The sequence below is a fragment of the Oncorhynchus masou genome, chromosome 17 (genome assembly GCF_036934945.1).
Source record: "Oncorhynchus masou masou isolate Uvic2021 chromosome 17, UVic_Omas_1.1, whole genome shotgun sequence".
Lineage (NCBI taxonomy): Eukaryota > Metazoa > Chordata > Actinopteri > Salmoniformes > Salmonidae > Oncorhynchus > Oncorhynchus masou.
This window is the reverse complement of record NC_088228.1, coordinates 33,481,751-33,508,038: the sequence shown is the minus strand read 5'-3', so window position 1 is coordinate 33,508,038 and position 26,288 is coordinate 33,481,751. Positions and strand designations below refer to the sequence as shown.

Genomic DNA, 26,288 nt, shown 5'->3' with positions numbered 1-26,288 from the left:
CGATGTATAGAACACAAAAATGATCTGCTTTGATTTAGATACAAGCATCATGAAACCTATAACACAATACATTAATTTGACTTGGTGATAATCCGTTTTTTGGACCTTACTTGATTACCACTTTTTCCATGTGGTTTCTTCCTTTACAGACTACTGAACGGGACCCAGCATAAATATGGCATATTGCTTTTTGTATCAACATCTTTCCCACTAGGAAGCTGTGGTGATTCAGCTGGAGGAGAGGCTATTGAAGATCAAGTATGTGCTGAAGGTGTTACCAGTTCCCCATTACAGGTAAAACCTCCACCTATTCAATATTTTCTCCTACTTTTATATAGAAAGAGTAAATGTTTGCAATGTTTCCATATATTACATGGATGGAACCATGTGTTTGTAAATTGAGATTTAAAAAAAGTAATTTTTCTCCAATAGTTTCAAATGTTTTCAAGCTACATCAACAAAGTTAAACCCATTTTCCTCTCTCTTTTCATCCTCACCCACGTGCCCCATCTGTTTCCTGATTCAGATGCATGGTATTTTCCTCCCTAGTCTATGTCTGTCAAAGACAAGGTTCATGTTCATTAGTGCACACTGTAGAAAAAATATGTGAATGATAATATGGTCATATCTGCCTTCCCTAGTATGTCATGGGCCCAAATACTGATCTGTCTTCATCATTGAGCTAGAAATGGACTGCACTGCAGTACAATGACACTCACATAACAAGTTGTTATATGAATAACTTATTAACTGGACTGTAATTAGAGTTGGTGGTGTGGGAGAAACATGTGGTTCAACCAGCCACCAAACATCCTGGAGAAGCAGGAAACCTGTCAGATATTTCAAAATATGATGATTTTTTAAAAATTATTATTATTATAAATTTTTTTTTTTTTTTACCCCTTTTTCTCTCCAATTGGTAGTTAGTCTTGTCCCATATGGACTCGGAAGAGGTGAAGGTCGAGAGCCATGCATCCTCCGAAGCACGACCCAGCCAAGTCGCACTGCTTCTTGACACAATGCCCACTTAACCCAGAACCAAGCCGCACCAATGTATCGGAGGAAACACTACACCTGGCGACCGTGTCAGCATGCACGCGCCCGGCCCGCCACAGGAGTTGCTAGAGTATAATGGGACAAGGACGTGCCGGCCATATCCTTCCCTAAACCCGACAATGCTGGGCCAATTGAGCACCGCCCCATGTGTCTCCCGGTCGCGGCCGGCTGTGACAGAGCCTGGACTCGAACCAGGATCTCTAGTGGCACAGCGAGAACTGCGATTTTTTTATAGATTGTTTTATTTCACCTTTATTTAACCAGGTAGGCTAGTTGAGAACAAGTTCTCATTTGCAACTGCAACCTGGCCAAGATAAAGCATAGCAGTGTGAACAGACAACACAGAGTTACACATGGAGTAAACAATTAACAAGTCAATAACACAGTAGAAAAAAAGAGAGTCTATATACATTGTGTGCAAAAGGCATGAGGAGGTAGGCGAATAATTAAAATTTTGCAGATTAACACTGGAGTGATAAATGATCAGATGGTCATGTACAGGTAGAGATATTGGTGTGCAAAAGGGCAGAAAAGTAAATAAATATAAACAGTATGGGGATGAGGTAGTTAAAAGTGGGTGGGCTATTTACCGATAGACTATGTACAGCTGCAGCGATCGGTTAGCTGCTCAGATAGCAGATGTTTGAAGTTGGTGAGGGAGATAAAAGTCTCCAACTTCAGCGATTTTTGCAATTCGATCCAGTCACAGGCAGCAGAGAACTGGAACGAAAGGCGGCCAAATGAGATGTTGGCTTTTGGGATGATCAGTGAGATACACCTGCTGGAGCGCGTGCTACGGGTGGGTGTTGCCATCGTGACCAGTGAACTGAGATAAGGTGGAGCTTTACCTAGCATGGGCTTTTAGTTGACCTGGAGCCAGTGGGTCTGGTGACGAATATGTAGCGAGGGCCAGCCGACTAGAGCATACAGGTCGCAGTGGTGGGTGGTATAAGGTGCTTTAGTAACAAAACTGATGGCACTGTGATAAACTGCATCAAGTTTGCTGAGTAGAGTATTGGAAGCTATTTTGTAGATGACATCGCCAAAGTCGAGGATCTGTAGGATAGTTAGTTTTACTAGGGTAAGTTTGGTGGCGTGAGTGAAGGAGGCTTTGTTGCGGAATAGAAAGCCGACTCTAGATTTGATTTTAGATTGGAGATGTTTGATATGAATCTGGAAGGAGAGTTTACAGTCTAGCAAGACACCTAGGTACTTATAGATGTCCACATATTCTAGGTCGGAACCATCCAGGGTGGTGATGGACCAGTCGAGTGCACCCCAGTATCTCTACTTGCAGTGTCTTAGACCACTGCACCACTCGGGAGGCCTGATGATGGTGATTTTGATGGATATTCCCTAGGCACACAATGACAGGATTGGTGTACTGTGATTCGCCAACAGCACGATCATCTTGGCGTCCCAGGAGAAAACTGTCAAAAGTTGGGACACAAACATCAAGAAACAGGTGCATGAAATTCTAACTCCTCAGTTTCCACACACTCAAATTATTTTTATCTGGCAGCATGAGTGAAGGATGCTTTGTTGCGAAATAGGAAGCCGATTCGAGATTAAATTTTGGATTGGAGATTCATAATGTGAGTCTGGAAGGAGAGTTTGCAGTCTTACCAGACGCCTAGGTATTTGTAGTTGTCCATATATTCTTAGTCAGATCGTAAAACTAGTTTTTTTGTCAATAAATATGGTTACACTACAGGCAGACTACAATAGATCCTGGAAAATAGACACTGGTATTTGCCTGGAAGGTGCTAATTCTACCAAATGTTGTAGGGCTGTTGCGTTCTCATATTTACGGTAATAGATACCTACGTCACGAGTTGAACGGAAGTAGGATTGCAATTGCGCACGCATCTCTCACTTGAAACGTTGCCATTTATCATAATCTACGGATTGTTTATTGCATGTTTTACTTCACACAGAGAATACAAATCTGTAATTTGAGCTGGACGAGATGGCAAACGGCAATTTTCAGGCGCAGTTGGTATCCATTATGGAGGTATTAGCTAAAGCAGCTGTAGCAGAAATAAACAAACGGGTTGATGATAGCTGTGCAGTTATACGTTTGGAAATTACCCAAAGCCAGCGAGATATTGATGGACTGAAAAGGAAGTGTCAAATGATGGAGGGCGAGCTGAAGAAGACGCGAGGACGAGTCAGGAGAAAAGGTAGTAGATGTGTTATTCATGATAAATTGATTGCACATTCAAAGCCCAAATGTGTGAATAGCCCTAATATTTGACTGAATACAATTATTTTCCAGCTTTTTACCCAATGGCATCTGAGAAATCTTCATATCCAGTCAAGATTGTTTTGAACAAGCAGAGGAATAGCTCACAGTGGAGAGACGAAGAGATGGCTGTTGGAGAGGACTCTCAACCCCAGGTGTGATGCATCACCTTTTACAATTACAAAGACTTGATGACCTCTTGGATCAATTCTGTTATTGGAGTAATTAAAGTGTTTGTGTGATTCATTAGTATTGTAATGAAACAGGCAGGGAGTATAAGCTAGAACCTTCCACCTTCTGGCCAGAATCCCTGCGAACCAATCGACTGCCACAAAAGTATGGTCCATCGGCAGAGTTGAGATCCACTTTTATAAACCAGGGTAACTACCAAGGTGCGAATTAGGGGGGAGCCAGGGAGTGCTCAGCTCCCCTGAATAAGATGTTGGCTCCCATAAATGCAACAGAAGTCAAACTTTGTGAGGGTCTCTAAATAATGCTAATTTAACCATTCTCCTATTTGTTTAAAATGTAGTGGTAAAGATGTTTCACAGTGGTAAATATGAGCTCATTTATGTATAGATTTTCCTTTGTACTTACTCATTTTTCGCCTTTTGCTTGCCATGTGTCCTTGATAGATAGCCTTTATTCCAATGCTTTAGATTTATCTGTTGATTTGTCATGGTTTGCTTTTGATAGTCAGCTATTTAGAGCGCGCATTGATTTGTTTTTCAGGTGTGCGTGGGTGTTCTCCGTGCCATCCATGGCCCAAAGTAGTAGACCATTTATATAGCTTTATTTTCTATCAATATTTGTTTTCTTTCCTGGATCAGCTGATGATGGTCGACTATAGCACTAGACAACTGGCCTACAGCTCCACCCCAATGTACATCCAATCCATCCCAAAAAGTAATCAATACGTTAATGACAGTAGGCCTATAAGGTGACTCTTTTGGTTAGAAGAGGTTAACGTTGGGTTAGAAGCGTTACATTTTCCAATGGCATAGGCCTACATTATTTTGTATTTGTGTCCCCATTGGGAACTGTTTTCATGGTGAAACATAATGAAATGTTACATTGGCATAGTTACACTTACAGTGCATTTTCCCAGATCTCCAAGATCCATGATAGCTACAGGGTTTAAGTTCAAAATTCTTTTTCAATTGTTAGCCTAAATGCTTAATAATTACAAATAACACTGTCATTAATGTAAGGAAGGAAATGTAGTGTTTTATGTCACAAGATCTGTGAAGACTCCAAGCACAAATTATGGACAACTCATGAACTAGGGTGTAAAACATGTTTTGATTCAACTCATTACTTGATTGCCATTGATTGGGCCTACATTAATTGATGCGTCCTGCTGACAAATGTAACTTTTTTTGTAGCCTGAAAAGTCATGACACAGCTGAAATTAGGCTAAATCTGTCACGGGAAAAATGTGTTGATCACGCTCATATAGCACATGGGGGATGTGTGAAACATATTCCTCAGCCTGAAGTGTCCCGCTTTCGTCGCCTCATTAGCTCGCTTTTGAGGTGGCGCGATCGTCTAAGAGGGAGGACAGATGTGTAGTGAGGTGAGAAGTGAGGCAGAGGTCGGTCCCTAGTTCGCGCCAGTTATGGGCTGAATCGTTCTTGAGGCTCGTATTTCTGTGTGTTATTATGTTATAGCTAAGTCTATGATTAGATAGAGCAGTCTGACTGAGCGGTAGGCTCGTAAGCATTCATTCGAACAGCACTTTCGTGCGTTTTGCCAGCAGATCTTTGTTGTGCATCAAGCATTGCGCTGTTTATGACTTTAAGCCTATCAACTCCCGAGATTAGGCTTGATGTGAAATGGCTAGCTAGTTAACGGGGTGCGCACTAATAGCGTTTCAAACGTCTCTCGCTCTGAGACTTGGAGTGGTTGTTCCCCTTGCTCTGCATGGGTAACGCTGCTTCGAGGGTGGCTGTTGTCGTTGTGTTCCTGGTTCGAGCCCAGGGAGGAGCGAGGAGAGGGACGGAAGCTATAATGTTACACTGGCAATACTAAAGTGCCTATAAGAACATCCAATAGTCAAAGTTTAATTAAATATAAATGTTATAGAGAGAAATAGTCCTATAATTCCTATAATAACTACAACCTAAAACTTCTTACCTGGGAATATTGAAGACTCATGTTAAAAGGAACCACCAGCTTTCATATATTTTCATGTTCTGAGCAAGGAACTTAAACATTAGCTTGGCACATATTGCACTTTTAATTTCTTCTCCAACACTTTGTTTTTGCATTATTTAAACCAAATTGAACATGATTCATTATTTATTTGAGGCGAAATTGATTTTATTGATGAATTATATTAAGTTAAAATAAGTGTTCATTCAGTATTGTTGTAATTGTCATTATCGGTATCTGCCTTTTTTGGTTCTCCAATAATCGGTATCGGTATCGGCGTTGAAAAAAAAAATCATAATCGGTCGACATCTAGTCCAGAGTAATAATCACAGTCCCCTGTTACAGCCTACAGATGTGGAGCAGAGAGCAGAGACTGAACCCATACTGATCAAAGATGAAGAGACAGCAGAGGATGTGTGGAAGACTGACCCTCAGGAAGAGCTCAGGATCACTGGAGAGGGTGGGTGTGACCATAAGTGATACTGCTCTGTCTGTCTATGGAAGACTGTGTGGGTGTAGTGGAATGCACATTGCAAATTGCTAGTTGGTGTTTTTTGTTCTGGGTTGGCATATAGAGTGCACGTACACACAGTCAATTTGAAATCAGTCATGTTTTGCAACTGTTAAGGATCTTTTGTAATGTTTCTTTTATGTTTATCCCAAATCTTTAGAGTTTGGTTCCAAGTCTGGGCAACCATCATCCTTTGAGCAACGGCAATTTCATGAGGACTTCATCACACAACCCAACATATCTCCTGAAGAGTCAGTGGAACATTACCCCAATTCTGATGGTCCAGAGGAACCAGGCACACCACGGTGTACGTCTGTAGAGAAATCAAAGGTGTTCAGCACAGAGCAGCACCGGCCAGCCGAGGATGAAGACTCACAAGAGCTGGTGATGGTGAAGGATGAGAAAGAGGAGGAGCTGGATCAGACCACGGCCCTGGCAGGACCTGACCAGTTTGTCATGGATGAGACTGATGGGCAGCTGTGGACCTCTGTGGATCCAGGCAGACACACTGATGGCCACCCAGATTTCTCCTTTCATTCCACAGAGGAGTACTCTCAGAATATATCAATTTTTCCATCTCAAAGTGGGCTGCCATCCCTTCCTACTATGACAGATGGTGTAGGGCCATCGGTTCACTCTTCTCAAGGGAAACCACATGCTAACATGTTCAGTGCAGCAGCACACATGAAAAAACATGTCAGGACATTGGCTGATGAGACTAGACAACAGATGCCAGAAGGACAGTGCAGTGAGATGCTGAACTCTAATAATGACGGAAATAGTTTAGCTCTACAGCCAAGGCAGCATCAGCACAGGGCTTCAGAAGCAACAGTGAGAATGAGTGAGTGCATGACAGGGTCAAACATGGCCACCACCTCCACCTTCTCTGGATACAGCCTGAGTCGCAGTAGTTTTAACATGGTGAAGAGAATGAGGACTCAGTGGAGGTCGGGCAGCACCACAGGAGAGAAACCGTACACCTGCGAACAGTGTGGCAGGAATTTCACCAAGCAGTACAACCTGATCAGACATGCTGTGGTCCACAGCGGGGAGAAGCCCTACGAGTGCACACAGTGTGGGAAATGCTTCACCCAGCGCTCCAGTATGAAGTCACATCAGAGAACTCACATAGGAGAGAGTCCAGTGTCTCAACATGTGGTACCCCCATACCCTGGGGATCCACACACAAGTTTAATGTTGTCTCAGACCAGATGGAACAAATAAACATAATTGCATAGTTTTTCTGTACGACTGTCTGTGAAAATGTGGTACAAAAGGTATTATGAGACATTTTTACATACTTTTCTGATTTGTGAAATGTCTTTCATGTTTGACTGTTGATGGCTCCTCACAAATTCTACCAGCCTATATATTTACAACTGGTAAAAAATATATATAATGAAAACCTATCTGCACTTTTAGAAAAAGTGAATAACACCTTCATAGAATTGAGTTGTACCCCCCTTCCTAAAATGTTGTTGCACCCAACCCCCACATTTACACTGACTGAAGTGGATTAAACAACTGACATTAATAATGTATCATAAGCTTTCAACGGGTCAGTCTATGTAATGGAAAGAGCAGTTATGTTTAATGTTTTATACACTGTGTATATAGGAACCATTTAGTATGTGTTGTCTAGTTAGTGCTTGTCTATTTGGGATGTCACTTCTTGCCACAAAGGACAGTATCATATCAAATCAGGTTAATAACTTATTTTGAAGTTACTCTGCAGCCTTAAACTGTTACATTATTTTAACTCAACTAGGCAATCAAATATGTGTGTCAGTGTAATAGCTTACATCTTACATGTATGTTCATACAACTTTACATTTGACATCTGAAAATGACACTTTTACTGTACGTTGTCTAAACTGACACTGGCACTGTAGAAAACTGGTCATCTGAATCAAAGATCATTATATTCCGTAGATGGCTAAATCGATAAGAAAAATAAATATCTAGTTTGAAAGATTTACTGGTTCATTGATTTGCCAGTCAACAGAGGCAGAGATAACAGTAGATATACAGAGAGAAAAGGAGTGACTCAGGACGCCAACACGGGAAGTTTAGTGATTTCTTGTGTCATCACTTGCTGATGCCTGGTTATGCCGGTGCAGAGTGAAGGTAGGAACAATTGTGACTCTTTCTTACTTTTTCTTATTCTTGTTTATATCTCTAAGTAAACCCGAAACTCAAAAGGAATAATAGTGACAGTGTGTTAGGTAGGGGTGGGATAGTATTGGTCAGGGGGATGGAGAGGTGGGGTCAGGCGCAGAGGTTTCATGTTCTACGACAGGCCTGCAGTCACAATGCACAGTTAAATTGAATTCCGCTGCAGTGGTAGGGCCATAATGGCCAGGAGAGGCAGGGAGGAGAGGGCATCTATCGATCACAGAGAACTGCCAGAGCCAGGGTTTGGGATGGCAGTGTGTCCATCAACATAGGAAGACTAGGTGTGATTGAATTTGAAGTGTCCCCAGACATGGCACAGAGGGAGACTGGGAGTGTTGGGGTGAAGGGTGTGGCCTGTTTATTTTGTGAAAAAAAGATAGGGGGAAGTGAAGAGCGTAATGTTTGCTGTAGTTTGTGAGCACTGCACAGTTTGATTTGAAGTGATCACATTAAGTGTTGTGTTGGTGTATGCATATTGAGAAGATGATTTGTCCGTTTTTAAAAATGTATTTACAGAGGGCCACAAACACAACACAAGACAGAATGACCCTGCAGAATGGCTCAAAACACAACTCATTATAGCACAGTAAAGCGAAGCACTTCACGGAGTGAATCAATAAACCACAAATTGCAATTGAAGAAAATAAGTGTAGAATATTAACAGCACATTTTAATTGTATTTGAAATGCTCATGATCACGTTACCATTGACCAATTCCTACAGAAAATACAATGATTGTACAAAACATTAAGAACACCTTCCTAATATTGAGTTGCACCGCCTTTTTCTCCAAACAGCCTCAGTTTTCTGGGGCATGGACACTACAAGGTGTTAAAAGCATTCCACAAGGATGCTTGCCCATGTTGACTCCAATGCTTCCCACAGTTGTGTCAAGTTGGCTGGTAGTGGATCTCTTCTCCAAGTAGCTTGTTCCATCTCCTCCCACAGATGCTCAATTGGATTGAGATATTGTTGCTGGGCAGGCTACTGCAGTAAGCTGAATTCACTGTCATGTTTGTGGAACCATTCCTGAACAATTCCAGCCTTATGGCATGGGGCATTATCCTGCTGAAAAATGCATTCTCAGATGGATACACTGCTGCCTTGAAGGGATACACCTGATTGGCAATGATTTTCAGGTATCCTGTGGCATTCGAACATTGCTCCACTTGTATCAATGGGCCTAATGTGTGCCATGAAAACACACCTCACACCACCAACCTGCAATGTTGAAACGCAGCATGATGGATGCATGTACCCAAGTGTTTTTTCCCCCCATACTCTAGACCTCCCATCAGCGTGAAACAGCAGGAACCCGGATTAATCAGACCGGAATTTTTTTCCAATTTTAAATTATCTAGCGTTTTCATTCCTTAACCGCAGTTTCTTGTTTTTTTGCTGAATGAAGTGGAACTTTGCAAGGTCGTCGGCTGCCATACACCATTCGCAGGGGGCGCAACTTTGGTTTTGTAAGTGGCCGTCTCTATTTAGAACAACAAAATGTAAGCATGCCCCCAGTCATCAAGCAAGGTAAGAGATCATTGCTAAATGTGTTTAAGTGATTGATAAGATGGCGCTAATTCAATAATCAATATTGTGGTGCACCTTTAACTCAAGTACAAAGACTTTTGATTGTCTTTATTAAGACATACTCTATATCAAATGTCAGCCAGTCCGCCCAGCCAGCCCGAGCCGCCTGCACGCCGACCCCCATCAGTCTAGTCCATACCTCAACTCTCTCCCAACACAATCTTTCCCCCACTTTTTAATTTATTTATTCCCAAGGGAAAGGTTTTTGAAAAAAAACAAGAAAACACATGCACCTACATATACATTAACACAGAAACAGCACATCCTCCATATAATTTATTTCATAGGCCTAATACTATTGTATAGTTATTTTTACTTGCACACAATATAGCTAGGTCACCCCGTCCTGCCCTTAAGGGACCACCGCCCTGCCGCGCCCCAACACACCTCACTCAGTTTTAGGATCTTAGGGAAACGTTCATTACGCTAAGCCCAGAGTGACAACCCCTCAGGATGGCAGACCCCTAGGGCCACGACTGCGCAGCCAAGCAGCTAGGGATTGCCTAAATAGGTAACTCTCCTGATGTTGGCATGTTTTCAGACTCCTTTTGTTATACTTTATTCCATATCAGGCATCCAGAGCTTATGAAAGTTGCCCAGTGTACCCTTAATCTGGTAATAAATCAAATCTAGTGATACATCATTTGGGATTTCTGCCATCCATTGTGACATTGTGGGAGGATAGCCAACCTTCCAATTAATGGCAATGCATTTAGATGCTTGGTGACACAGTTTTGTTCAGTAACAGTCTCCAGTATCAACATTTAGAAGCAAGCAAAAACAAGGAGAAGGGAGAATCTGTAGACATGCTGAGATAAAAGACATACTGCCGAAATTCAGCCAGTTTTCACAAGACCATAACATATGCAAATCGGTCCCCTTTTGTGTTTTACAACTCCAGCAGAGGAATAGCATGTTATTCAGTTACACTGGCATATAGTATGTACAATGGATGGTCTAACCGAAAGGTTGCTGGATCGAATCCCCGAACTGACAAAGTAAAAATGTGTAATTCTGCCACTGAGCAAGGCAGTTAACCCCCTGTTCCCTGGGAGCCAAAGACGTGGATGTCGATTAGAGGGGTTGGGTTAAATGCGGAAGACACATTTCAGTTGAAGGCATTCAGTTGTACAACTGACTAGGTATCCTCATTTCTCCCTTAAACTGCAGTAATTTATGCCTGAGATTAAATTAACATGACTGGGCATTCAAACACATCTGTATCCATTCATCATCATCAATAGCTTCTACCAGGTCTTCCTCACATCTTTGTTTTACGTGCCTCGTGTTATCTGGAAAAGCTTCAATCAACCCTTGGTACAGTTTGGAAATCAACTTTGCAGGTTTGTCACACTGCTTTAAAATAGTCTCAATCTTTGAAGCGTCTGGCTTGTCCAGTGTTTGCTGCACAGAGATAATAAAGTGTTGTATCTGCAAAAATTCACCTCCACCACAGACTGGTCTTTCTTGGCTGCCTGACCCTGCTGAGACCTGTCACCATCTGATCCTCCTAAGATGAGGCATGACAAATAAATACATTGGTGTACATTTATACCTTATCTTATCCAAGAATAGAATCAATGGTTTAATAATTGAAATTACCATTATTCACAGATCCCAGACTATAGCTTTAAGCCGCCATCCTGTAGCTACTGTAGGTCTACCCATCAACTCAAGTTGGAACTTTGTATCATTCACTGATATTGTTAATAAACTGCTAAATTTACCTGAGCTCCGTAGACTTGCCTTCCCTGGCTGTCTGACCCTGCTGGGACACTGGTCACCATCTGATCCTGCTAAGACATGACGATTATAATGTTGTGTACTGACGTTCCACCATGACAGTGAAGCCTACAGAGCTGTTTATTACTGTGTCAGTGTAAAAAGAAGGGAATTAGATAGGGAAACTGACAAATCAATAACATTGATTTTGGCCGCTGATTTCATTGTTTGATTCGGGTCTAGTATGAATGAGGTAAAAATAATAACATTACCTAATTTTGGCAAATTAAGTTTATTTACTTCTGTTGAAGGCTACAAAACATTTTCATACAAACAACAGAGCGCAACACAGAAATGGACCCGTCCAGTGGTGGAAGAGGTGGCTGGATAACTGCAGTGACTATGGAGAGAAGTACAGTAGCTGCACTGCAGTACAATGACACTCACATAACAAGTTGTTATATGAATAATTGATTAACTGGACTGTTATTCTGTGTCCTGTGTCTAGAGTTAGCGGTGTGGGAGATTCCAAGGGGAAAATGTGGTTCGACCAGCCACCAAATGTCAACTCCTAGAGCAGCAGGAAACCTGTAAGATGTCTCCCTTTTGGGTGTCTTTTTTCCAACGGTGATGGTTTTGATGGATATTCTCTAGGCACACAGTGACAGGATCAGTGTACTGCGACTCACCAACCAGCACGGTCATCTCAGTGTCCCATGACAGAACTGTCAAAATGTGGGACAAACACCAAGAAACGGGTGCATGTAATTCTAACTCTTCAGTTTCCACACATTTAAATGATTTGATCAATAATAGTCACCGCAATGCATTGTTTGTGTATGTATTTATGCTTACACGCAATCTCTCGATCTCTCTACAGGTGGGTGTGTTTGCATGTGTGGGTCCTGTTCTAGTCTTGAAGGTCAACCTGCACTGCTCCAGTGAACTGGTGTGTGGCGATGAACTGAGCCAGCTCTACTTCCTCTCCTGGTAAGAATAACCGGCTCAATTTACACAGTCATTGTATACACATCCATGCAATCATAATTAACGTACTCTCCCACAGATACAGTATATTAGTACTACTGTATGTTCATGTATATTCTCTCATGTAGCTCAGTCAACACTACTCAATATCTTCTGCACACTATCTGATATGGATACACTTTATATATAAGACCTCTACTTATGTAGCCTTGTCAGTGGATATAGGAGGACTGGCTCATTGTAATGGCTGGATGAATAAATGGAATGGTATCAAACATATGGAAACCACATGTTTGACTCAGTTCCATGTATTGCATTCCAGCCATTACAATGAGCTGTCCTCCTATAGCTCCTCCCACCAGCCTCCACTGGTCTATGTATGTGCATTAAAAACCCTAAGCGAAGAACCTCAATGTAAATCAGGTATAATGCATGTAGCCTAGTATGCAAGTTACTAGACACACACACACACACACACACACACACACACACACACACACACACACACACACACACACACACACACACACACACACACACATACATACATACATACATACATACATATATATATATATATATATATATATAATGAAATGACATGACATTTTTTTAAAGTTTACATGAAACTAGTTTATCATCTTTGTTCCCCATGTCAAGCAAGTGATATATCCTTCAATAAATACTATACCACATGAAAGAATGGTTTATTTGGTTGTGTTGATGAGAATGGAGATGACAATATTAATGACAACATTTGATCATATATAAACCATGAGTTTTTAAGAATGGTTTAATTGACGTTTTACTAAAGTTGCTTCATGCCTTTTATGCATTCATAACCATGTGAGCCAGAATACGTTAAACAACGTTTTTTTTTGCCAATAGATATTGCTACATGACGACGACATACTATTTTTACCAATCTTGAAGGGCTGTTGCATTCTGTCTCTACGGTAATAAATAATTGCGTCACGAGTTGAACGGAAGTGCGACTGCAGTTGCGCACGCATCTCCCACTTGAAAATTGTTGCCATTTATCAATACCTAAGGATTGTTTCTTGCACATTAGTTGGGAGATTGTAGACTTTTTACTTCACACAGAGAATACAAATCTGACAAGATGGCCAGCTGCAATTTTCAGGCGCAGTTGGTATCCATTATGGAGGTATTAGCTAAAGCAGCTGTAGCAGAAATAAACAAACGGGTTGATGATAGCTGTGCAGTTATACGTTTGGAAGTGACCCAAAGCCAGCGAGATATTGATGTACTGAAAAGGAAGTGTCAAATGATGGAGGGCGAGCTGAAGAAGACAAGAGTCAGGAGAAAAGGTAATGTGTTAATGTAAATTGATTGCATATGCAAAATCCAAATGTGTAACTAGCCCTAATATTTGATCGAATTGAAGTTTGTTTTTACCCCATGGCATCAGAGAGATCTTCATATCCAGTCAAGATTGTTTTGAACAAACAGAGGAATAGCTCACAGTGGAGCGACGAAGAGATTGCTGTTGAAGAGGACTCTCAACCCCAGGTGTGATACATCACCTTTCACAATTAGACCTGGCTTCTCAGATCAGAATTCTTAAAATCTAATTTTATTCGACATGCATTGTAATTAGGCGTGGACTAACACAGAAATGAAGGAAAATATAGAAATACTTTATTTTTTTACATGTAATAAATGAGTAACAATGTAAAATTATAGTAACAATGAATCAAATGTTATTAGTCACTAGCGCCAAATACAACAGGTGTAGTTGACCTTACAGTGAAAGGCTTACTTAGGAGCCCCTAACCAACTGTGCAGTTAAAAAAAAAATACAGATAAAAGTAACAAGTAATTAAAGAGCAGCAGTAAGGATAACTTGAAGAATGAGTGAACAACAAGACTTTTAGTGTCAAGTCACCAGGTACATTTGGCCAAATCATGAATGAGACATTTGCATTCATATTCCATTTTTCTGCAAGAATATCGTCAAATCTGTATACCTGGACATTGATTTAGCTTTCCAAGTATTAGTAGCTGTATTATAAGTTCAACATTTGCAAAACAACCCGTTTTCATAACTCTGAATATTCTTATATGTTGTGTCCAAAAGGAAAAGGCATGCTGTCGCAAAAGATTGGCCCCTACAGTGGGGAGAACAAGTCTTTGATAAACCTGCAAAATCGGCAGTGTTCCGACTTACAAAGCATGTAGAGGTCTGTAATTTGTATCATAGGTACACTTCAACTGTGAGAGATGGAATCTAAAACAAAAATCCAGAAAATCACATTGTATGATTTTTAAGTAATTAATTTGCATTTTATTGCATGACATGAGTAATTGATACATCAAAAAAGCAGAACTTAATTTTTGGTACAGAAACCTGTGTTTGCAATTACAGAGATCATACGTTTCCTGTAGTTCTTTACCAGGTTTGCACACACTGCAGCAGGGATTTTGGCTCACTCCTCCATACAGACCTTCTCCAGATCCTTCAGGTTTCGGGGCTGTCGCTGGGCAAGATTAGTCCTTCAAGTGATGGCAGCCCGCGTCATCGGTGTGTCATGAAGGCATCGCTCTCTGACCAAATATGGTGTCCTATCGGATATACTACACCCCTAATGAAATAGTGAAGTCTTGTTACCTTCAGGATCTCTGAAGAATACATACAAATGTGATTTGTCAAATAAGCACCAATCGGGTTCAAACAAAGCTAGCTAGATAGCCAATGAGCTGAGCTTTATGGGAGTATCCGGAAACCCAGTCTTGGTTTCAAAATGTACAGTGGAGAGAACAAGTATTTGATACACTGCCGATTTAGCATGTTTTCCTACTTACAAAGCATGTAGAGGTCTGTCATTTTTATCATAGGTACACTTCAACTGTGAGAGATGGAATCTAAATCAAAAATCCAGAAAATCACATTGTATGATTTTTAGGTAAATAATTTGCATTTTATTGCATGACATAAGTATTTGATCACCTACCAACCAGTAAGAATTCCAGCTCTCACAGACCTGTTAGTTTAAGAAGCCCTCCTGTTCATGCAAATAGTCTGGGTAGCCATTTGACGAGATGTTCAGGAGTATTATGGCTTGGGGGTTTAATCTGAAGCCTCTTGGACCTAGACTTGGTGCTCCGGTACCGCTTGCCGTGTGGTAGCAGAGAGAACAGTCTATGACTAGGGTGGCTGGAGTCTTAGACAATTTTTAGGGCCTTCCTCTGACACTGCCTGGTATAGAGGTCCTGGATGGCAGGAAGCTCGGCCCCAGTGATTTACTGGGCCGTATGCGCTACCCTCTGTAGCCCGTTGCCAAGCCGTTTCTATACCAAGTGGTGATGCAGCCAGTCAAGATGCTCTTTTTTTTAAAGGATTTGATGGGAAAGAGGCATTGTCGTGCCTTCTTCACAACTGTTGGTGTGTTTGGATCATGATAGATCCTTAGTGATGTGGGCATCGCGGAACTTGAAGCTCTTGATCTGCTCCACTTCAGCCCCATCGATCTGAGTAGGGGAGTGCTCAGCCCTTCATTTCCTGTAGTCCACAATCAGCTCCTTTGTCTTGCTGACCTTGAGGGATAGATTGTAAACCTGGCACCACACTGCCAGGTTTCTGACCTCGTCCCTATAGGCTCTCGTCAAGGTGTCAGGCCTACCACCGTGTCGTCGGGCAAACTTAATATTGGAGTTGTGCACAGCCATGCAATTATGGCTGAAAAGAGTACAGGGGGGGGGACACTAAGCTCGCACCCCTGAGGGGCCCCATTGTTGAGGGTCAGCGTGGCGGATGTGGTGTTGCCTACCTTCACCACTTGGGGCGACCGTCAGGAAGTCCAGGATCCAGTTGCAAAGGGAAAAAGGGATACGAGGTGTTCAGTCCCAGGGTCCTTAGCTTACTGATGAGCTTGGAGTGCACTGATGTTGAACGCTGAGCTGTAGTTAATTGAACAGCATTCTCGCATAGGTTTCCTTTTGTCCAAGGGGGAAAACGCAGTGTGGAGTACAATAGAGATTGCATCATCTAGGGATCTGTTGGGGCGGTATGCTAATTGGAGTCGGCCCAGGGTGTCTTAGATGGTGTTGATGTGACCCATGACCAGCCTTTCAAAGCATTTCATGGCTACAGATGTGAGTGCTACAGGGCGATAGTCATTTAGACAGGTTACCTTGGCGTTCTTGGGCACAGGACCTATGGTTATTGGAATATCAGGAGAACTTACCGCTTTTGGGTGATTTCATGAGAATGAAAAGTGTTAGATATGGTGTGTCCAGAGTGATAATCTCAGTCCCATGTTACAGCCTACAGATGTGGAGCAGAGAGCAGAGACTGAACCCATACTGATCAAAGATGAAGAGACAGCAGAGGATGTGTGGAAGACTGACCCTCAGGAAGAGCTCAGGATCACTGGAGAGGGTGGGTGCGACCATAAGGGGTACTGCTCTGTCTGTCCATGGATGACTGTGGTTGTATGCATGTTGCAAATTGCTACATTGGTGTTGAGTGTTTTATGTACACATAGTCAGTCAGTTCTAAAACAGTCATGTTTTGCAATTGCACTCAGCCTTTATGGAAAATGGCCTATATGGATAGGGCCAAATGTAAAACTATAAAAAAGCATGCATGACCATGGTAGCAATTGAAAGAGAACACTTTGGAGATCATGGTGAAATGATCAGACCAAAGTTGAGGACCCAACAGTTCACCTGACTCAAGACTGAATCCAAAGATTACTCTGTTGACATTTTACATTTACTGTACTTTTCACAGCATTTGTCAATAACGAAATCTGAAAATACTCTGGATACGTTCAGTAACAAAAAGGTACAAGATAAGACAAAATAATTACAAGGGTTTGAGTGAGAGGTCTTAAGTGACCACACCTCTCCAAACTGTGCATAGTTCCTAAGTCATTTCAATGCACTTTAATGACTCAAGGAAAGAGCCTTCAACTATAAGGTGCTTTTTTGAGGTTTACTGGCTTTGCCATCGAGGAACTGAAGCAAGCACACTTGTAGTTTTGTTTATAAATCACAATCTGGGTCAGGTGACATCATTTGAAAGCTTATTCTATTGCCAAAATGTCTAGCTAAGTTATATAATACGATCTTAATTTTAGGCTTTCAAAAGGCTCTTCAGACAAACAGATTGTAATTTTGGTGTGCATAGAATGGAGTCATGAGTGCATTCAAGTGCGTGTTCCGTGGCTAATGTTCTTCACAATACAACAAACAGGCTAATTTACTTTTACTATTTTCTTCAATGTAGAATCATAGTGAAGACATCAAAACTATGAAATAACACATGGAGTTCTATAGTACCCAGAAAAGTGTTAAACAAATCAAAATATATTTCAGATTCTTCAAAGTAGCAACTCTTTGCCTTGATGAAAGCTTTGCACACTCTTGGCATTCTCTTAACCACCATGGTGTAGTCACCTGGAATGCTTTTCCAACAGTCTTGAAGGAATTCCCACAATTTCTGAGCACTTGTTGGCCGCTTTTCCTTCACTCTGCGATCCAACTCATCCCAAACCAACTCAATTGGGTTGAGGTCAGGTGATTGTGGAGGCCAGGTCATCTGACGCAGCACTCCATCCCTCTTCTTCTTGGTCAAATAGCCCTTACAGGTGTGTTTTGGGTCATTGTCCTGTTAAAAAACAAATGATAGTCCCGCTAAGGGCAAACCAAATGGGATGGCATCTCGCTGCGGTAGCCATGCTGGTTAAGTGCTCCTTGAATTCTAAATAGATTGCTGACAGTGTCACCAGAAAAGCACCATCACACCTCCTCCTCCATGCTTCATGGTGGTAACCACACATCCGTTCACCTACTCTGCGTCTCACAAAGACATGGCGGTTGGAACCAAAAATCTACATTTTGGACTCGTCAGACCAAAGGACAGATTTCCACCGGTCTAATGTCCATTGCTAGTGTTTCTTGGCTCAAGCAAGTCTCTTCTTCTTATTGGTGTCCTTTAGTAGTGCTTTCTTTGCAGCAATTTGACCATAAAGTCCTTAATTCACGCAGTCTCCTCTGAACAGTTGATGTGTATGTTACTTGAACTCTGAAGCATTTATTTGGGCTGCAATCTGAGGTGCAGTTAATTGCCAATTTCTGAGGCTGGTAATAAATGAACTTATCTTCTGCAGCAGAGGTAACTCTGGGTCTTCCTTTCTTGTGGCAGTCCTCATGAGAGCCTTAGTTTCATCACAGCACTTGATGGTTTCTGCACTTGAAGAAACTTGCAGTTCTTAGTTTTCCGCATTGACTGACCTTCATGTCTTAAAGTAATGATGGACTGTCGTATCTCTTTGCTTATTTGAGCCGTTCTTGTCATAATATGGACTTGGTCTTTTACCAAATAGGGCCATCTTCTGTATACCACCCCCACCTTGTCAAAACACAACTGATTGGCTCAAACACATTAAGAAAAATATATTAAACAAATCAACTTCTAACAAGGCACACCTGTTCATTGAAATGCATTCCTGGTGACTACCTCATGAAGCTGGTTGAGAGAATGCCAAGAGTGTGCAAAGCTGTCATCAAGGCAAAGATTGGCTACTTTAAAGAATCTCAAATATAAAATATTCTACAATGTAGAAAATAGTAACAAATAAATAAACCCTTGAATGAGTAGATGTGTCCAAACCTTTGACATGCATACAGTGCCTTCAGAAAGTATTCAGACCCCTTGACCGTCGCAGCTCTGCGGATTTTTCATTAGCTCACTTGTTTTGGTATTGCACATATGTAGCTTGTTTTTGGTAGCAGGTTCAGGAATGGCTGAAAAATTGCAACATTTACCTGGGGCTAACTCTGCAAATAGCACTGCTAGGTGATTTGAAAAGTCGTAGTCAATTGAAAAACAATAATACTCATGGCAAAAATATATATTTTTAATTTACAATCTGTAGAAACTATGAGAACAAAGGTTCAGAACTTGTGAAACATCACAGCACAGTTGAAAGATATGGCAATTAGAAGTCAAAAATGATCTTCAGAGATAGATGGGAGGGGTTGAGGGTAGCTGAAGGATGGGACTAAAAACAAACAAACATTTTACATTAGGTCATCTTTGTATGTAGAAGCCTAAGTATTGTACATTAGTTTACTCCAATTAGGCCCAGCGCTTCAAGCCAAGCCTCCTCCTCCACCCTCTCGCGCGCTCTTCCTACCTGCATAATTTCAGTCGCATCTCGTGCCCTCATGCCCTACACTTGTCTGTCCATTGCAGATGTAAACAATAGTTTGCCGACTCCATAGCAAGAGACTCTAGCTGCTCTGATTGGTGAAGTAATTTAATGTTGCGCTAATATAAAAGATGTTTTGGAAAAGAACGATATAAACCGGTACTTTTTGGGAGTTTGAACCGGTTCAGAACATTTATTTTGCAGGTTGCAATAGTGATACAGAACGAAAAAAAGAATGGTTCCGTTCGGAACGAAAAGATTGGAAAATAATTTCGGTTCCAACCCCTGGTCAAAAACCGTACCTCGCTGTGAAGTGGAGAATCTGAACTCTGACGTCATGTATAGCATGTTACTTTACAGCCACTGCATTCCAATTTAGTTGCTTATCAATGACAAAATAGGCCATTTTCAACCCATATAGGGGCTGAGTGGAAAGGGCTACTGATCTTCTGTAATGTTTATTTTATGTTTATCCCAAATCTTTAGAGTCTGGTTCCAAGCCTGGGAAACCACCATCCTTTGAGCATCGGCGCTGTGAAGAGGACTTCATCACACAACCCAACATATCTCCCGAAGACTCAGTGGAACATTACCCAAATTCTGATGGTCCAGAGGAACCAGGCACATCCCGGCTCACGTTAGAGGTGTTTAGCACAGAGCAGCACCGGCCAGCCGAGGACGAGGACTCACTAGAGCTGGTGATGGTGAAGGATGAGAAAAAGGCGGAGCTGGGTCAGACCACGGCCCTGGCAGGACTTGACCAGTTTGTCATGGATGAGACTGATGGGCAGCTGTGGACCTCTGTGGATCCAGGCAGACACACTGATGGCCACCCAGATTTCTCATTTCATGCCACAGAGGAGTACTCTCACAATATATCAATTTTCCCATCTCATAGTGTGCTGCCATCTGTTCCTACTATGACAGATGATGAATGGCCATTGCTTCCCTCTTCTATAGGGAAACCACATGCTGACATGCTCAGTGCAGCAGCACACATGAAAAGACATGTCAGGACATTGGCTGATGAGACTAGACAACAGATGCCAGAAGGACAGAGCAGTGAGATGCTGAACTCAAATAATGATGGAAATAGTTTAGCTCTACAGCCAAGGCAGCATCAGCACAGGGCTTCAGAAGCAACAGTGAGAATGAGTGAGTGCATGACAGGGTCAAACATGGCCACCACCTCCACCTTTTCTGGATTCAGCCTGAGTCGCAGTAGTTTTAACATGGTGAAGAGAATGAGGACTCAGTGGAGGTCGGGCGGCACCACTGAGAGGCGTTTCAGCTGCACCTTCTGTGGGAAGAGCTTCCAGCGTTTCAGCCAGCTCAAAGTACACCTCCGGAGTCACACCGGAGAGAAACCGTACACCTGCGAACAGTGTGGCAGGAGTTTCACCAAGCAGTGCAACCTGATCAGACATGCTGTGGTCCACAGCGGGGAGAAGCCCTACGAGTGCACACAGTGTGGGAAATGCTTCACCCAGCGCTCCAGTATGAAGTCACATCAGAGAACTCACATAGGAGAGAGTCCAGTGTCTCAACATGTGGTACCTGCATACCCTGGGGATCCACACACAAGTTTAATGTTGTCTCAGACGAAATGGAGCAAATAAAACAATTGTATAGTTTTTTTTTGGTAACATTTTCTATGTGATGTGATAAGAAGTTAGACATTTTTACACGCTTTTCCTCCAAACTGATATGTGAACTGGTTTTCATGTTTGACTGTTGACTGCTCGTCACATTCATTTTAACAAACAATTGATTTACTACTGGGAACATCAATCATAAAAAAAGCATTCAAATATATCATAAACATGTTATATGGAATATATTTAAAGACGGTCAATCTGCGCTTTTAGATAAAGAACACACTGTATATAGGAGCCATTTTTGTATGTGTTGACTTGTTAGTGTTTGTCTATCCGGGATGTAATTTCTTGCCACATGGGACAGTCTCATATCAAGTCAGGTTAATACCTTAACTTGATTTCCTGAGTTATAGTTTGAAGTTACTCTGCTGCCTTAAAATCTTACATTATATCAACTCAGTAGGCAATCATATGTTTCAGTGTAAAAGCTTACGTCTTACATGTACAGTTCCAGTCAATATTTTGGACACCTGCTCATTTCAAGGGTTTTTATTTACTTTTACTACATTGAAGAATACTAGTCATCAAAACTATGAAATAACACATGAAATCATGTAGTAACCAAAAAAAAAAGAGTGTTGAATCCAAATATATTTTGCCTTGACAGCTTTGCACATGCTTGGCATTCTCTCAACCAGCTTCACCTGGAATGCTTTTAAAACAGTCTTGAAGGAGTTCCCACATGCAGAGCACTTGTTGGATGCTTTTCCTCCACTCTGCGGTCCAACTCATCACTAACCATCTCAATTGGGTTGAGGTCGGGTGATTGTGGAGGTCAGATCATCTGATGCAGCACGCCATCACTCTCCTTCTGGGTAAAATAGCCCTTACACAGCCTGGAGGTGTGTTTTGGGTCAATGTCCTGTTGAAAAACAAATGATAGTCCCCACTAAGCGCAAACCAGATGGGATGGTGTATCACCGCAGAATGTTGTGGTAGCCATGCTGGTTAAGTGTTCCTTGAATTCTAAATAAATCACAGACAGTGTCATCACTATCTCACCTCCTCCTCCATGCTTCACGGTAGGAACCACACGTGGAGATCATCTGTTCACCTACTATGCCTCTCACAAAGACACAGAGGTTGGAACAAAAATGTAAAATTTGGACTCATCAGACCAAAATACATATTTCCACCGGTCTAATGTCCATTGCTCTTGTTTCTTGGCCCAACCAAGACTTCTTATTGGTGTCCTTTAGTAGTGATTTCTTTTCAGCAATTCAACCATGAAGGCCTGACTCACGCAGTCTCCTCTGAACAGTTGATGTTGAGATGTGTCTGTTACTTGAACTCTGTGAAGCATTTATTTGGGCTGCAATTTCTGAGGCTGGTAACTCTAATGAACTTATCCTCTACATCAGAGGTACCTCTGGGTCTTCCTTTCCTGTGGCGGTCCTCATGAGAGCTTGTTTGATCATAGCGCTTGATGGATTTTGCAACTGCACTTGAAGAAACTTTCAAAGTTCTTAATTTTCTGTATTGACTGACCTTCATGTCTTTAAAGTAATGATGGACTGTCATTTCTCTTTGCTTATTTGAGCAAAGAGAAATAGACTTGGTCTTTTACCAAATAGGGCTATCTTCTGTATACCACCCATACCTTGTCACACGAACTGATTGGCTCAAACACATTAAGAAGGAAAGAAGTTCCACAAATTAACTTTAACAAGGCACACCTGTTAATTGAAAAGCATTTCAGGTGACTATTTCAAGAAGCTGGTTGAGAGAATGTGCAAAGCTGTCATCTTAGCAAAGGGTGGCTACTTTGAAGAATCTAAAATGTATATTTTGATTCAACACTTTTCTTTGGTTGCTACATGATTCCATGTCTTCACTATTATTCTACAATGTAAAACATATTTTAAAAAACCTTGCACTTTTGACTGGTACTATATGTTCATACAACTTTACATTTGACATTTGGGCAACTACACTTTTCCTGTGTAATTGGTCTAAACTGACACTACACTGGAACTGTGTAAAACTGGTTATCATTAGCTACTGTAGATAAGAAGTAGATTGATATGATTAGTAGTTTGAATAATGTTCATTGATTTGCCAATAAACAGAGGCAGGGATAATAGGGGAGATATACAGAATTATACAAACAGCGGGTCCAATCCTGGATGCTGATGGGTTAAAACCGCATTCCAGCTGGTGTCTATTTAGGTGATAATGACCAAGAAGCCGGTGTTTGAAATCGTGCCAATATATCCTCCAAACACCGGCTTCTCTGGCATCACTTTAATACAACGGGTTAGCAACATATTCACCCAGTCATTGTAAATGTTCCATTGCCATACTGGCTGGGAACATTGTTATCCCTTGCTTGTCATCTATTGATAGTTCTTTAAATATATCCTTAAAAAGGATGTTGATTCATGATTTCGACTGGGTTGCGCAGTTAGATGGAACAGAGTAAATATGTATTTTAACGTCATAGATTTAGCCGGGGGTAATTTGTGGAAAGACACTGGCTGGAATGCGGTTTTAACCAATCGGCATTCAGGATTAGACACACCCATTGTATAATCCACAAATTACCACCCACTACGGCTATGATTTTGAAATACCTATGTACTGTTCCTACTCACTGCAATCCACCGTCTCATCTGCCCAACCGAGCAATTTATAAACTTGATCCTCACTGTAAAAAGCATTTTTCTCCTCTTTCTTTTAGACTAGCGTTTGGTTTTCAATGGCGGAGATTTGTATAAACCTTGCTGTCCATCTCTATGGCCTTTGCAACATTGTTTTAATAAAAAAATATCTCTCAATGTCCCATTGAGGATTAACGTGTCAGGACGAGATATGGAGCTTTCAAGACAACTGGGTCAAATCATGACTTCGGTGATCTTTATGTCGGAAAGTCAGAGCTCTAGGAAGATGCCTATAATTCCGAGTTGGATGACCGTTCAACAAGGAAAAAAATCCCAGTTGAAACTCGTTTTTTCCCCAGATGTTCTGAACGTGGCGATAGGTTTCTCAGACATTCTGCATCATTTTTAAGGATTATATACAAAGAAATGTCAATAGAAAAACCGGTCAAACGAAATGCATCTAGTTTGCCGTCTTTACAGCTTCAGTTTAAGTGATTGTGTTAGCTGTGTAGTTGGCTAGCTCCTCTGAGCAGTGTCCCAACGAGAGAGCGCATTTTCAATGCCAGGCGAAATTGCGCATCATTATCATTGGCTGTATCCATAGACATTAAAAACGGATGTATCATGTATCCATATAAATTTATGGTAAGTGATTCAGGCCTACGAAAGTATTCACCCCCCTTGGCATTTTTACTATTTTGTTGCCTTACAACCTGGAATTAAAATAGATTTTTTTTTTGGTGGGGGGTTTGTATAATTTCATTTACAAAACATACATACCACTTTGAAGATGCAAAATATTTTTTACTGTGAAACAAACAAGAAATAAGAAAAAAACAACTATTCACCCCCCAAAGTCAATACTTTGTCGAGCCACCCTTTGCAGCAATTACAGCTGCAAGTCTCTTGGGGTACGGTCTCTATAAATTTGGCACATCTAGCCACTGCGATTTTTGCCCAGTTTTTAGCTAAACTGGTCCAGCTCCTTCAAGTTGGATGGGTTCTGCTGGTGTACAGCAATCTTTAAAATCATACCCTAGATTCTCAATTGGATTGAGGTCTGGGCTTTGACTAGGCCATTCCAAGACATTTTAATGTTTCCCCTTAAACCACACAAGTGTTGCTTTAGCAGAATGCTTAGTGTCATTGGAAGGTGAACCTCCGTCCCAGTCTCAAATCTCTGGAAGACTTAACAGGTTTCCCTCAAGAATTCCCTGTATTTAGCACCATCCATCATTCCTTCAATTCTGACTAGTTTCCCAGTCCCTGCCGATGGAAAAACATCACCCTTTCACGATGCTGCCACCACAATGCTTCACTGTGGGGATGGTGTTCTTTGGGTGTTGGGTTTGTGCCAGACATAGCATTTCCTTGATGGCCAAAAAGCTCAATTTTAGTATCATCTGACCAGAGTACCTTCTTCATATGTTTGGTGAGTCTCCCACATGCCTTTTGGAGAACACCAAACATGTTTGCTTGTTTTTTTCTGCCCTCTCTTCCAAAAGCCCAGCTCTGTGGAGTGTACAGCTTAAAGTGGTCCTATGGACAGATACTCCAATCTCTGCTGTGGAACTTTGCAGTTCCTTCAGGATTATCTTTGGTCTCTTTGTTGTCACTCTGATTAACAGTGGGTTAACAGCCTTGTTCAGGGACAGAACGATATATTTTTACCTTGTCAGCTCGGGGATTCGATCTTGCAACCTTTCGGTTACTAGTTCAACGCTCTACCCACTAGGCTACCTGCCGCCCTAGCATTGAAGGTCCCTAAGAACACAGTGGCCTCCATCATTCTTAAATGGAAGAAGTTTGGAACCACCAAGACTATTCCTAGAGCTGGCCGCCCGGCCAAACTGAGCAATTGGCAGAGAACGGCCTTGGCCAGGGAGGTGACAAAGAACCCGATAGTCACTCTGGCAGAGCTCTAGAGTTTCTCTGGGGAGATGGGAGAACTTTCTAGAAGGATGACCATCTCTGCAGCACTCCACCAATCAGGCCTTTATGGTAGAGTGGCCAGACGGAAGCCACTCCTCAGTAAAAGGCACATGACAGAACGATTAGAGTTTTCCTGGCACCATCCCTTCGGTGAAGAATGGTGGTGACAGCATCGTGCTGTGGGAATGTTTTTCAGTGGCAAAGACTGGGTCAGGAACAAGGGAAAAATGAAAGGTGCAAAGTACAGAGAGATCATTGATGAAAACCTGCTCAGGACCTCAGACTGCGTCTAAGATTCACCTTCCAACAGGACAATGACCATAAGCACACAGCAAAGACAACGAGTGACTTCGGGATACGTTTCTGAATGTCCTTGAGTGGCCCGGCCCAGCCAGAGCCTGGACTTGAATCGCTGCCAAATGTTCTTCATCAATGTACTGAACAAACAAAGGGTTTGAATACTTATGTAAATGTTGT

General features: G+C 41.8%; 2 protein-coding genes across 2 annotated transcripts; both read left to right on the top strand.

Moving 5' to 3' along the window:
- Positions 1–2,497: 2,497 nt before the first annotated feature.
- On the top strand, positions 2,498–8,076 carry LOC135558900 (zinc finger protein 436-like). Its single transcript, XM_064993109.1, has 4 exons — positions 2,498–3,239; positions 3,335–3,456; positions 5,801–5,915; positions 6,127–8,076. The coding sequence occupies exons 1-4, from the start codon at positions 3,026–3,028 to the stop codon at positions 7,188–7,190; spliced, it is 1,515 nt and encodes a 504-aa protein (XP_064849181.1). The 5' UTR covers positions 2,498–3,025; the 3' UTR covers positions 7,191–8,076.
- Positions 8,077–13,441: 5,365 nt separating this feature from the next.
- On the top strand, positions 13,442–24,056 carry LOC135558899 (zinc finger and SCAN domain-containing protein 2-like). Its single transcript, XM_064993108.1, has 4 exons — positions 13,442–13,771; positions 13,873–13,973; positions 16,728–16,842; positions 20,108–24,056. Exons 1-4 carry the CDS (start codon positions 13,564–13,566, stop codon positions 21,238–21,240), a joined length of 1,557 nt encoding a protein of 518 aa, XP_064849180.1. The 5' UTR covers positions 13,442–13,563; the 3' UTR covers positions 21,241–24,056.
- Positions 24,057–26,288: the final 2,232 nt, after the last annotated feature.

Coding starts and splice junctions, on each gene's coding strand:
- LOC135558900 (XM_064993109.1), top strand. CDS start 3,026: ATGGCAAACGGCAATTTTCAGGCGCAGTTGGTATCCATTATGGAGGTA. Junction 3,457..5,800: donor GAGAGGACTCTCAACCCCAG/GTGTGATGCATC, acceptor CCCCTGTTACAG/CCTACAGATGTGGAGCAGAG. Junction 5,916..6,126: donor GCTCAGGATCACTGGAGAGG/GTGGGTGTGACC, acceptor CCAAATCTTTAG/AGTTTGGTTCCAAGTCTGGG.
- LOC135558899 (XM_064993108.1), top strand. CDS start 13,564: ATGGCCAGCTGCAATTTTCAGGCGCAGTTGGTATCCATTATGGAGGTA. Junction 13,772..13,872: donor GACAAGAGTCAGGAGAAAAG/GTAATGTGTTAA, acceptor CCATGGCATCAG/AGAGATCTTCATATCCAGTC. Junction 13,974..16,727: donor AAGAGGACTCTCAACCCCAG/GTGTGATACATC, acceptor CCCATGTTACAG/CCTACAGATGTGGAGCAGAG.